A 13,670-nucleotide genomic window follows, 5' to 3' on the forward strand; every position below is an offset into this window, starting at 1 on the left:
CAGTAACATACGTACAAGGCAATATTTAACTTTGAGTGATTGTAAAGGATGAAGGTAAAAAAACTTTCTGTGTGCTGCTCCCCCCACAGCCCCCCTAATACTTAACTGTACCCTCTCTCTATCCAGCGAAGTACACGGAAGCCTTGGCTGCCTTGGTCTCTTTCCTTATTGGCACAGACAGCAGCTGGAGCCATTGGTTACCACTGCTGTCAATCACAGCCAATGAGGAGAGAGCAGAAGGTGGGGCAGCACCACGGCTGCGTGTGTGTCTTATGGACGCATAGAGCATGGCTCAGGAGCAAGAAAGCACCAGTGCCGTCATAGCAAGCGGCTTGCAATTAGGGGCACTAGTTAAAGAGAAGGAGCCAAAAGTGCCAGCGGGGGGGGGGGGGACCAGAGAAGAAGAGGATCAGGGCTTCTCTGTGCAAAACCATTACACAGAGCAGGCAAGTATAACGTGTTATTTTTATAAAGAAAAACAAAACAAAAAGAAAACTAATATAAAACTTTCAGCTAGACCAACATGGCTACTGTACATATATAAAGAGATAGTAGTCAAGTCTCCCATTTGCTAACCGCTAATACCTTGCCCACAATTTCCTTATTGATGCAGCCGGACGGCCGGTTTGGGTTACCTTTCTGGCAGGCACTTCAGCTGCAGCACTTCTTTCAAACCCTGGGCCTCCCCCCACCCCCGACGCATTTTGGTAGTCAGTGGACTTTGTTTGAATCATACTGTGAGGACAAGGATCCCCTCCCCCATGCCCTCTCTAAGATGTACTGTATGCCTTGCTCATTTTCCCTGATGTGGAGAAGATAAGGGAACTTTCCTTCACATCTTCTGGTCTTGTCCGAAACTCCAACAGTATTGGTACAGAGGATCTCCCAACAATTTAGACTTTACAATTCCGAGGGATCCTGCCTTCTTCCTGCTCATAAATACTGCTTAGGACATATAAGAAGTCAGTTCTTCATCACTTGATTAATGCTACCAAAGCTTGTGTTACTCTGTGCTGGAAAGTCCCCAATCCTCCGTCCACTGCTATGTGGCTTAATAAGGTCAGGAACATCAATACCCTGGAAGACCTGGTACTAGTACCGCCCAAAATAGAAGAGAACGATATACGAAAACATGGGCATACTGGAATATGTTCATATATTCAGACGAAGAGAAGTTCCTCCTGGAGAGCTGCACTGAGGATTGAGGTCCTCCTGCTCTTCGCACTATTACACCCACGCAAATCATCACCCTGGTTTTTCCCCCTCCCTCTTTTTTTTTCTAAAAAACGTAAAGTGTCTGCCCGTGCAAACTCAAGCATAATGTACATGGTTACCACCTTCCTGCACCACGCACTATCCTGTGTTACCCTGTCAAATTGGATTGTCTTATATTTGGTGCGACACAGCAACTTACTTTCTCTTGTTGTATGATGTTCTGATGGATACTTTATTCTTTCATATAAATGAGGAATTTGGGGGGAAAAAAAAAAAAACAGTACAGGAAAGAATATAGCTAAAGCATGTGAACTGGTCTTCTATATCTTCTTCATGCAATCTCATGTAATTCATACAATTTGCCATGTTTAACACACAGAGAGGTGTTTCCTTCTTTAACCCTTTTAATCACTTCTTTTTTCTGTAAGCCATTATAAAATAATTTACCATTGATATTTAACAGGAGCTTCAAGAGAATGGGGATACATTTGGAGTTCTCTTTTACTATAATTGCAAAGGGGATTCTAGTTTGCTGGCCCATGAATACGATCTTTAGGCATAAACATACTGTATAAAGTGGTTTTGCCATTGCCACAGAACTTACCCGAAATGTTGGATAGAACTGGACACCATAGTCCTTGCATATGGCCGTATTGTCCTCATCAGCACAGTTTATCACACCAATCTTTATTGATGGATGCCAGTCTGGAAGGAAAGAAATCAAGAGTTTCATAAGAGAATACACATCTGGCAAGCTATTTTTTGACAACACAAGTCTTTGGTTACATTATGTAAACGCTCTGCCGATATCCTGCACATGTCACTTTAGTAGCTGTAACATTGTATCAAGCAGCCACAAGGCTTAAACAAATCTTTAAAGATATTCAGGCTGGATGTCACTGAGCAGGTACAGTTAATGCCTCCATATGTCTCTGTGCTGAAACTGGTCCGCAGGAGCAAACTGGCCCCAGGACTGGGTAACAGAGGAGTTTGTACGTTTAGTAACTACAGAAGAATATCACCAATCAGCAGTCAAATAATCTACGCTGAAAAATACAAAGGCATATTGCCGCCCAAATGCTCCCCCCACTATGTATGCCGGGCTCTGCTTGCTCATCTGCATGCCTGGGACCAGGATAGCGGGTGCTGCTGAGTAGAGGGGGTGGGGGGAGACACACAACCACTCGCCTCCTCTTCTAGTTGTTGACCCGGAAGTGACGTCACTTCCGAGTCCCCGTTGACAGTTTGCCCGGCCATGAAATAATATAATACAGTGAAAAATATATTGCATTACATTCAGTGGTGCACAGAGGAGACATGCAGGGTCTTTTAGACCATGGATCTCTCATTAAAGAGAACCTGTCAACAAAAACAAAAAAACACTAAGAAAAAAAAAAAGTTAATTGTAAAAAATTGAAGTTACACCCAAGCACATAAACCCCCACCACCCCACATAAGCACATACAAACTTACATAGGGCGCCTACGTCTGAAAACGTCGATTGTGATACAGGTTACACAGGTGACAATAATTCTAGCACCAGACCTCCTTCGTAACGCAAAACTGATAACTTATAGGGGGCTTTAAAGCGTTGCCTATAGAAAATAGGGTACTGACATGTTCAGTATCTATTCACTTGGTGCAACCTCAGCTTTTATATTTTACCCCAAAAATTGGGTAATTCACTGCGTTTTTGTGTCCCCCTAAAATTAACTTTAATATTTTTTACTGAAATTTTGATACCTTTGCGTTAATATCGTGTGACAAAATATTGGAACTACCACTATTTTATTCTCTATGGTGTCTTTTTTCAGAAAATATATGTTTGGGGGGTTTATGTAATCTTCAGGCCTAAAATGATCTTTGAAACATGTGTAAAAAAAAAAAAAAAAAAAAAAAAGGCAAAAACAGCCCTGGCTGTGAAAGGGTTAAAAGGATAAGTTCACCTTCCAGAAAACGTTACGTTACATGTTCTACCCGTTAGCTTTGAAATACGTTACATGTTCTACCCGTTAGCATTTAAAATAAAATGGCTCCTAACTTTTTTAGCTAATTCCTACATTCAAAGCAAAATTGTCAAGCCCTGCACTATGGTATTCGATTTCTGTATTCTGCAAAAAAAAAAAAAAAAAAAAAAAAAAAAACACCTGGTTGATGCTGCTATTAACTGACCCTTCCCCCTTGTCTGTGTCCCCACTGCAGCCTCAGATTGTGTAGACCAGCCATTGCCACATAAAGTGAGCAGTCTCCAGTTTCAGTTCCCTTCTAAGCTGTTCATTTCCTCCTATTTCATATTTATGCAGCACACATGACGATAGAGTCACACGTGTGTGTATACACTCCAGATAAAGGACAGCCCAACTCCCTCCCTCCTCAACTAAACACAATGAGGGCAGCATTTGTGGTGGTAATGTCCGAAGATCTTGGATTAGCAGATCGTACAGAAATATATGAAAGGGAGATTGTGGATATGGACATACCTGATGATCCGCGGGTGTGTCTGTTCCACAATACATACAATTCAAAAAAATAATAAAGAGTACAATACTGCCATATTTAATAAATGCAGCAAAGGGACAATACCTAAAAAAAAAGTTAAATCCAGAAAGACCCACAATAACAGAATGGTTTAAAAGAGTTGAATATATACTTAAAAATGGAGTACCTGCATAGTAGAGTATACAGAAAGATTTACCAGTATCTGGGAAAGATTAATTAAATTCATGAAAACTAGGAAATATACAGAGATATGGGTGAAGAGGGTAAAGGGGATGAGAGCGCGTAGAGAATGGGAGGAGGGGGAAGGGGGAACGAAATGAAGGGTACAATAAAAAAGGGAGGGGAGGGGGAGGGAAATGGGGTATAAGGGTTGAATGTTTTTGCTTTGTAAAAGGTGTTTTTTGGTATTTTTTTTATGTATTTATCAAATTTTATAAAATGAAAAAAAATCTAATAAAGTTTAAATAAAAAAAAATAAAAAATAAAATAAAAAAATGAAATGCATTTTTTGGATCTGATCATTAAAGTAATGGGTAATCAATTATGTACTAGTACCTATTTCAAACCAACTGATAGGTACTCTTACATTCCCGTCGACTGTTGTCACCACCGGAACTGGTTACGCTCCGTTCCACGTTGCCAGTTTTACAAGTTGTGATATAACTGTACCAATAGCCAAGATTTTGAGATACAGGCATCTCTGGTTAGAGATAAATTTCTTAAAAAGCGTTATCTTTAATCTGACCTTGATCAAGAAATATATAGGAGTGCTAAAATTGGACAGAAAGGAATCTTTTCAGAATAATCCTCAGTCTAGAATCAACAGGCAATCAAAGGATTTTAAATGGTCACTTTTCACGTCCTCTATTCAGCATCGAGAAATTAAACACATTCTCAGTAAACATTGGAAGGTACTGAAGAATGACCATTGATCATTGGGCCATTGTATGTCGGAAGGTGGATGTAATCTACAGAGGGGCTCCATCACTCCAAATGCAGATTGCTACTAATATTATTAATCCCCCTTCTCGACCCACATTCTTTCATAATTTAAAGGGTTATTTCCCATGCAAAAAATGCAATGTCTGTCTCCATAAACAAACTTGGGAGAAATTAAATTTCTTTCACATTAAAATGTTACTCATAATCCTCTCCCCCCCCCCCCCCCCCCCCAAACACACTCAGCGCTGGACGTCACATCCTAAAATACTCATTAACTTCCTACCTTCCCCCTCCTAACCCTGTCTACTCCTTTACCGATCCAACTAGAGGTTCTTCCCGAATATAAATGGACACACTTCTGTACTTTTCCCCATAATAAAATCCCTAACCGCACGGGAACGTGCTCACGGACTCTGATATACCGAACATGTCTAATCCCCACCCAGTCTACCTTGGCCCCCACCCATTCACAGCATGGTCCCTTTAGGGGTGAATGGGTCCCGGGCAGACCATCTTGGTATATACCGTCTCTTCTTTTAGTCACATACGACCACGCATTCTTCTCTCCCCCTACGCACAACAAACCCTCAAAACACTCCCACGCTACCCCCATGTCTTACTGAACTCTTCTCAACCAAGTTGTCTACGACTCTCTTAGGTTTAGCAGCTTGTAGCCAATTTCACCAAACTCAAACGGAAGCTTCGGGAACACCAAATTTTTATGGTTGGCTTAACATATTATTTCCTGTTTTCTGTTTTCCTTATTTGCTCATTTACAATGTAGAAGCTGTAACATGCCTGCTTTCTGTCTGACATATTGTTGTTATTGTTAATCTGATAAAATTCAATAAATATTATTTGAAAAAAAAAAAAAAATTTTACTCATAGATCCTATCCCATTAAACAGTTTATTACGTGTGTTACAAACCACGTTGTGGATCTAATCACTTGCCAGTGTGGGAAACACTATGTGGGAAGGACCACACGTAGTTTCTCAACTAGAGTTAGTGAACACATTTCCAATATAAGCTTTGGAAAAAAGAAACCGTTTTGTTAAACACTATGCTCATTTTCATCAGAGGGACCAACCGGTACTCGGTTTTTGGCAATAGATCGGTTCATTTCCCCTAGGCGGGGAGGTTCAGCCAAACGGGGTGTATCCAAACTCGAAATATATGGATATATGAACTCAAATCATATTTCCCATACGGTATGAATGTGGAGTGGGACATCAATGCATTTATCAACAAAGCTTGATGTCCCTTTACGTGCTCCCATTCATCCCACCTTTTGCCATCTTTATGCCATTCTCATGTCTATTATTAATGTTCACACACCTCCCGAAGTTTGTGTCAATGATCCATCGCTGCTGTAGGTTCTAATTATGCCTCATTTACCCTTTGTTAACCAGGGGGTCTTTTTGGCATAATTTACCTCTAGGCAATGCATCAGCTATTTTCAGGGAGTTTTAGACATTACAGTGTGTATCCCTGAAGATTAATTCAGAGAGCATATTTATTATTATTACATTTGTTAGCGACATGTTCCTTTAATAATGTGTTTTGAGTAATTGGATATTTGTTTCCTATGCTCAGCTTATGGTGAGAAATCTAACTATTACGGAAGTTGAACCTTGCTGTGTCCCAGCCCACTTTCCCCTTTTTGTGTATGCCCATGGTCCTGCTGTAAGGTGGGTGGTCAGCATCATGTTGTACCCACCCTTCCAGCCTTTGGGTATGGACCAACAAGGTGTGATGTGTTGGATTATCAGTGTGGAACGCATCTGCGGTGTTTTCCACCTCTAATCCACGACAGGCGATCATGAAAGCGAGGTGTGGAGCGCATGACGTCACTTTCCACCCCTCTAGCTACCAACGGTAGAGCAAGGCGTGGAATGCAGGCCGGCTCCATCTTGGTCTACCGCAGTTTCAGGTGTCCCCTGTGATCCATTTTCAGGCACGTCCTTCACTGATGATTATATATATATATATATATATATATATATATATATATATATATATATATATATATATATATATATATATATATATATATATATATATATACATACACAAAACAGCGACTGCATACAACACTCACACCCCAGATGAGGTCCATTAGGATGAAACGCGTTGGGTGACGTTCGTGGCAATCGCTTTTTACCTTCCAAAAGAACAAGCTTGTTTTTACCTGTAATTCTGTAAGTGTGAACCCCTTTAAAAAAAAAAAAGACCTTATGGTATTGCACCATGTGGATCCATTTGTTTTTCATGTTCAATGCCCATGGGATGATTTAAAGTGGAGGGTCAGCTGAAAAAAAATGTTTTTTAAAAGTCAGCAGCTACAAACACTGTAGCTGCTGACTTTTAATAAGCACACTTACCTGTCCAGGGTGCCCGCAATGTCGGCCGCCCGAGGCCGATCCGTCCATCAGATAGGGTCCCGTCTCCGCGATTCGAACTAAGGGAAACAGGCAGTGGAGCCTTGCGGCTTCACTGCTCGATTGCTAGTGCGCAGCGCTTTGTGAATGGCCGGCTGTGTTCTGGGACACGCACAGTTCCCAGAACACAGCACGTTCCATTCCCCAGAAGACAACACGAGGAGAAAAATGAAGATCACCACGGAGTAGGAAGTTGCAGATTAGGACGATCTGCCTAGCAACAGCCATTTCTAGTAAGTAAAAAAGATTTTTTTTTTCAATTTTTTTTCAGATTTTTATGAGCATTTTTATGTAATTTTTTTTTTTTTTTAAGGGTGGACCTCCGCTTCAACAATTGCTGAATGCTTTGCAGTTAGTCTGTCTGAAGTGTGATCATCCATCATCCATCCTTTGGGGGTCTACCTTCCATCTATCGCTCCATCCACAGATTATACCATTGAGGCTAAGCCCTCATTATGCCTGTTTGACCCACGCGCTGTATGGTACAGTGGGGCAAAAAAAGTATTTAGTCAGCCAATTGTGCAAGTTCTCCCACTTAAAAAGATGAGAGAGGCCTGTACTTATCATAGGTATACCTCAAATATGAGAGACAAAATGTGGAAACAAATCCAGACAATCACATTGTCTGATTTGGAAAGAATTTATTTGCAAATTATGGTGGAAAATAAGTATTTGGTCAATATCAACAGCTCATCTCAATACTTTGTTATATATCCTTTGTTGGCAATGACAGAGGTCAAACGTTTTCTGTAAGTCTTCACAAGGTTGTCTCACACTGTTGCCGGTATGTTGGCCCATTCCTCCATGCAGATCTCCTCTAGAGCAGAGATGTTTTGGGGCTGTCGCTGGGCAACACGGACTTTCAACTGCCTCAAAAAGGTTTTCTATGGAGATCTGGAGACTGGCTAGGCCACTCCAGGACCTTGAAATGCTTCTTACGAAGCCACTCCTCCTTTGCCCGGCGGTGTGTTTGGGATCATTGTCATGCTTAAAGACCCAGCCACGTTTCATCTTCAATGCCCTTGCTGATGGGAGGTGGTTTGCACTCAAAATCTCATGATACACGGCCCCATTCATTCTTTCATGTACACGGATCAGTTGTCCTGTTCCCTTTGCAGAGAAACAGCCCCAAAGCATGATGTTGCCACCCCCATGCTTCACAGTAGGTATGGTGTTCTTTGGTTGCAACTCAGCATTCTCTCTCCTCCAAACACGACGAGTTGTGTTTCTACCAAACAGTTCTACTTTGGTTTCATCTAACCATATGACATTCTCCCAATCCTCTTCTGGATCATCCAAATGCTCTCTAGCAACCCTCAGATGGGCCCGGACATGTACTGGCCTAAGCAGGGGGACACGTCTGGCACTGCAGGATCCAAGTCCCTGGCGGCATAGTGTGTTATGAATGGTAGCCTTTGTTACGTTGGTCCCAGCTCTCTGCAGGTCATTCACTAGGTCCCCCTGTGTGTTTCTGGGATTTTTGCTCACCGTTCTTGTGATCATTTTGACCCCACGGGGTGAGATCTTGCGTTGATCCCCAGATCGAGGGAGATTATCAGTGGTCTTTTATGTCTTCCGTTTTCTAATTATTGCTCCCACAGTTGATTTCTTCACACCAAGCTGCTTGCCTATTGCAGATTCAGTCTTCCCAGCCTGGTGCAGGTCTACAATTTTGTTTCTGGTGTCCTTCGACAGCTCTTTGGTCTTCACCATAGTGGAGTTTAGAGTGTGACTGTTTGAGGTTGTGGACAGGTGTCTTTTATACTGATAACAAGTTTAAACAGGTTCCATTAATACAGGTAATGAGTGGAGGACATAGGAGCCTCTTGAAGAAGATACAGGTCTGTGAGAGCCAGAAACCTTGCTTGTTTGTAGGTGACCAAATACTTATTTTCCACCATAATTTGCAAATAAATTCTTTCAAAAATCAGACAATGTAATTGTCTGGATTTGTTTCCACATTTTGTCTCTCATAGTTGAGGTATACCTATGATGACAATTGCAGGCCTCTCCCACCTTTTTAAGTGAGAGAACTTGCACAATTGGTGGCTGACTAAATACTTTTTTGCCCCACTGTACGTGTCCACCTCATCTGGTAAGCGTGCCAACTTTACCTCCCTTGACTGCACTTCACGATCAAGCACTTTTTCAAAATGTATCATTATGAATCATTCACCTATGTTCATGTATAATCACACCGTTATGGTATACCCGATTATGATGGACTAATATGTTATGTCATTATCCTTCTCATAATTTTATATCAATTGTCACAATTGTTTTATTTAACTTTTTTCTTATTTCACTGCTTTTTTTGAGCGCTACACTATTGTTTTGTATTTGGTTATTCACTTTGTGTCTAGTGGAGTGTTGGCTGCTCACCCATCTTCCTATGCGCAATTTTTCCCATTCATCTATACATGTTGATTGACGGAGACATCACCTCCCTGTAATACTAAGCATCTACAAATAGATACAAGCTGGAGGGATGTGAAAGAGGCTGTGATTGCCAGAACCCCCCCAAATAACCCACACCATGTTTATGCAAGAAAATACTACAGATTTGAGTTCAAATACATATTTTTATGATGATTTACAACATTTATTTGGTAATAATAATGATGTAGTTTTCCTCTGTATTCTGAAGGCAGTTTTCTTTTTTTTTTTAAACATTTGAACATTAGACTGGCAGCAGAGGACTAGAAGCTCCTCCGGCAGATGTGCTGGGAAAGAGCTGGGTCACATGACAGCTGTATACAGGTTATTTTTAATGAAAATAAGTACAGGGTCATCATCCACATACATAAAGAGAAGGGATAAGGTGTGTGTGTGTGTGTGTGTGTGTGTGTGTGTGTAGTATCTCTTTAAGGCGGCATTCATACCTGAGCGTTTTCTGCTCATAAAACGCTTGTAAATTGCCAGAAAAAACGCCTGAAAACACCCAACAAGCAAAATCCCATTCATTTCAAAGGCAACTGTTCATATCTGAGCATTTTGTCACCTGAAGCAAAAATGCCTGAAAAACGCCTTAAGCTCAAAAAAAAAAAAAAAAAAAAAAAACAAAACAAAAAAAAAAAAAAAAAAAAAACCATGAGCTTATTTGGGGCAGATTACAGGCGTTTTTCTGCTTTTTACATGGGTGTCCATGTGTGCTAGATAATGTGGGTTATTAATAACCCACATTATCTAGCACACATGGACATAAAAATATGTCTGTGGCTAGGGTCATTTTAAAAAGAACCTGAAGAACGTCGTGACAGGTTCTCTTCATATGTAGAAAACACACAGAATACTACAATGCAGCAAATGTGAAAATCCGTGACAATTCCAACAAAAATTCCTCTAACCCCTGCCACTGGCCTTGGTTATTAAGAACAGTTGGTAGTTTTGTCAATGAAAGCCTTGATGGCCATTTACCAGATCCATCCTTTAGACCGGAGCTGACCAAAAACTGCCACTTTCCCCAAAACACAACAATACAGCTTTACTTCCTTATGAATACACAAGACTGACAGCAGCTGAGGAAGGATGTCGGTTAAAGCAGACAAGCTGACAGCTGAGAGGACTGAAGGTATCCGAGGACAGATGGGCAGCCATTGAGGTGCAGACAAAGGATTTAACTGACTATTCTGCAGCACACAAAGTCATGTATTGCTCAGAGAAGAAAAACAGTTTGGCTTGAGGAGAGGAGGAGGAAGGGGGGGGGGGGGGGGGTGTGAGCCCTTTCACTGCCGGTGTGCACACTTCCTCGTCCAATTCTAACTGCAGGGGACCCTGATGGTGGCTGCCAGTTCTGGTCTGAAAACATTAATGCAGGCTGACAATGCTAGCCTGTTGCTTACTGCACTTCTGGGTCAAAGCGCACCATCTGGGATGTGTGATCACCCACTAGAAAATGACACCACACCCTCCAATATCTCATGTTGGAATCACTTAGCATGCAAGCATTTAAAACACGACACTTAAAAATAATAGGCAATTCACGCCAGAGAATCACAGACAACATGCACAAATATGTATGTAAAGTTCTCTGCTGGTCTTTAAAAGGAGATATTAGTCTGATATAGGCTAAAGACAAATACACCAGGCAGTATCCTCCGATTAAGGCCTTGTGCACACTTGAGCTAAAAAAATGCCATTTTTTTTTTCGGCCTCTAAGTTCAGGTTCACACTGACTGCGGGAATTAAATCGTGCGAGTTCAGCTGAACTCGCACGATTTCATTCCCGCATGTCAGTCCCAACTTCAGGGGGCGATTTCAGAGACATCTGTGTGGGTTGCTGCAGGAAGGAAAGGAAAACGCAACCCAAAGTCACCAAATGTAGTACAGAAACTACTTTTGGGAATCGGTGCAGCTCCGCAAATGCAGCATCGCACCGATTCGGACGGTGCCATTGCCGCCAATTTGGCATGCCATTTGACATGTCAAATCGTTCCAACGCACTCCATGTTAACCCATGAGTCTATGCACATAGGCATTTACAAGAGTTTAGAGGCAAAAAAAAAAAATCACTTGCACAGTCTGCAAAACATTTAGGCTTAAAAAAAAAAAAAAAAAAAAAAAAAAAAAAACACACAAACTGCAGGTGTGTTTTTGAGCATTAATACATTTCAATTGCCAGAAAAAAAATAATATTCTGGCCAAAAGAATGCATTATCACCAAATGCATTAACACCGAACGGGCATAAACCTGCGTGAAAAAATGCAGGTTTTACTACTTTTTTTCTACTGCTTTTCTACTGCTCATGTAGGAGAAAAGGCATCTAAAAAGAATAGTGTGCATGTGGCCTCATGGACTGGGAGTTTGCAGTGTATAGGCATAGAATAAGCTTAATAAGGCTGCATTCACACCTGACCATAGCATCTTAAAGCAGTTTTCCGGCAATTTTGGCACGGTTTTTGCACGACTTGTGTGTTTTTATACAGCATTTTTGAATTCGCTAATAGAGATTATTTGTTGATTAGGGTGTTAATACCACTAATAAATGAATACACGTAGAATACACAAATAAAAATCATAAATCAATTCAATAAATGAACACTAATAAATAAATAACCCCTAACCTTAACCTCTAACCCTTAAAAATTAAATAAAAATAACTAAACACCCTAACACAAAATTTAAAAAAATGATTAATTTATTTTTTTGATTATTAAGTTATTTTTTAAGGTTGGGATTAATTATTTATGTATTACATATTTATTTAGAAGGACTTTTAGTTATTTATGTATTTATATTACATTTGTTTATTCATATATTACCATATTAATTCATATTTTATCTTTGAAATTTTTTCATTTGAGCAGAAAACCAAGCCAAAAGGTGCACAAAAACGCTCGACTGGCGTGTTTCCATTAGTTCTATGGAAATAAAAAAACAAACAAAAACACACCAAAAATGCTCTAATCTGCCCGATTCAAGCTACAAAAAAAAAAAAAAAAAAAAAGCTTTCCAGAACTTTGTTGAGCTTCAGGCGACTTGGAATGGAGATGTGAACCATCTCCATAGAAAGCAATTGATTTTTTTTTTCTCCAGCGTTTTGGATCTTCGAGCTCCAAAACGCTGAGGTGCGAATGGGGCCTAAGTTTGATTCCCCTCACAAACCCAAACTTATACATAAGGCTAGAAATGTGGACAGCTATACACAAGTTACGTCATCATATGTGACTTCGGTCCTGTTCATACGTAGTCCGGTGGAAGCAAGCAGGTCTCCGCTAAGACACATATTTGTTTTATATGTGTGTCCTATACACACTGCAACACAACCTGGAGGTGTGGTGCAGCAAGCTGTGATAAAATTCAGACAAGCTGCATTTTATCGCAGTGCACTGGACAGGATCGCATGTCACTGTACAGCAGCGCAACACACCATACTGCTCTACATTGACATTAAAGTGATTGTAAGGGTAATTTTTTTTTTCTTTTTTAAAACAAACATGTCATACTTACCTCCACTGTGCAGCTCGTTTTGCACAGAGTGGCCCCGAACCTGGTCTTCTGGGGTCCCCCGGCGGCTCCTCCCCACAACTGATAACCCCCTCGGAGAAGGGCTTCCCCGAGGGGGGTTACCTTGCGGGTGCTCTCCCGAGTCCAGCATTTGCGTCTATAGACACAGAATGTTGGACTCGGCCCCGCCCCCCCGACATTTAAAATTGATTGACAGCAGCGGGAGCTGCTATCAATCTATCCAATCAAGAGCCGGGAGCCCGTGGAGAAGGAGCCAGCGCGTAGCTGACTGAATGAAGGGGTTCATGTAAGTAAAACAGGGGGGGGGGGGGGCTAGGGGGCCGGTGACTGCCAGGTGTTTTTTCACCTTAATCCATAGGATGAGATAAGGTGAAATAACACATACCTTTACAACCCCTTTAAAGGAAGTGTCACTTGAGAAAACAAAAAAGAAGGGAGCCCCCTACCGCTGGCTCTCTGCAGCTGGAACAGTCAGCTGCCAGAGACCGAACAGCTGCGGTTTAGTGTGCAGCAGCTATCCCCCGCTGTCTGAGCAGGCCCTTAAAGTAGTGTATGCATATTGATGGACGTCTGAGTAAAACAACACCCATCAAAGTTCTAAAAGTG

The 13,670-nt window shown here is 41.2% G+C and overlaps 1 protein-coding gene across 2 annotated transcripts in view; it reads right to left on the reverse strand.

Moving 5' to 3' along the window:
• LOC141108237 (LIM/homeobox protein Lhx3) overlaps nucleotides 1-13,670 on the reverse strand; it is a 195,282-nt gene that overhangs the window by 155,639 nt on the left and 25,973 nt on the right. For both annotated transcript variants that reach the window (XM_073599640.1, XM_073599641.1), the window contains exon 2: nucleotides 1,820-1,920. In XM_073599640.1, the coding sequence (XP_073455741.1) occupies nucleotides 1,820-1,920 (101 nt within the window). The remainder of the gene's footprint in view (nucleotides 1-1,819; nucleotides 1,921-13,670) is intronic.

The sequence above is a fragment of the Aquarana catesbeiana genome, linkage group LG09 (assembly GCF_042186555.1).
Source record: "Aquarana catesbeiana isolate 2022-GZ linkage group LG09, ASM4218655v1, whole genome shotgun sequence".
NCBI lineage: Eukaryota > Metazoa > Chordata > Amphibia > Anura > Ranidae > Aquarana > Aquarana catesbeiana.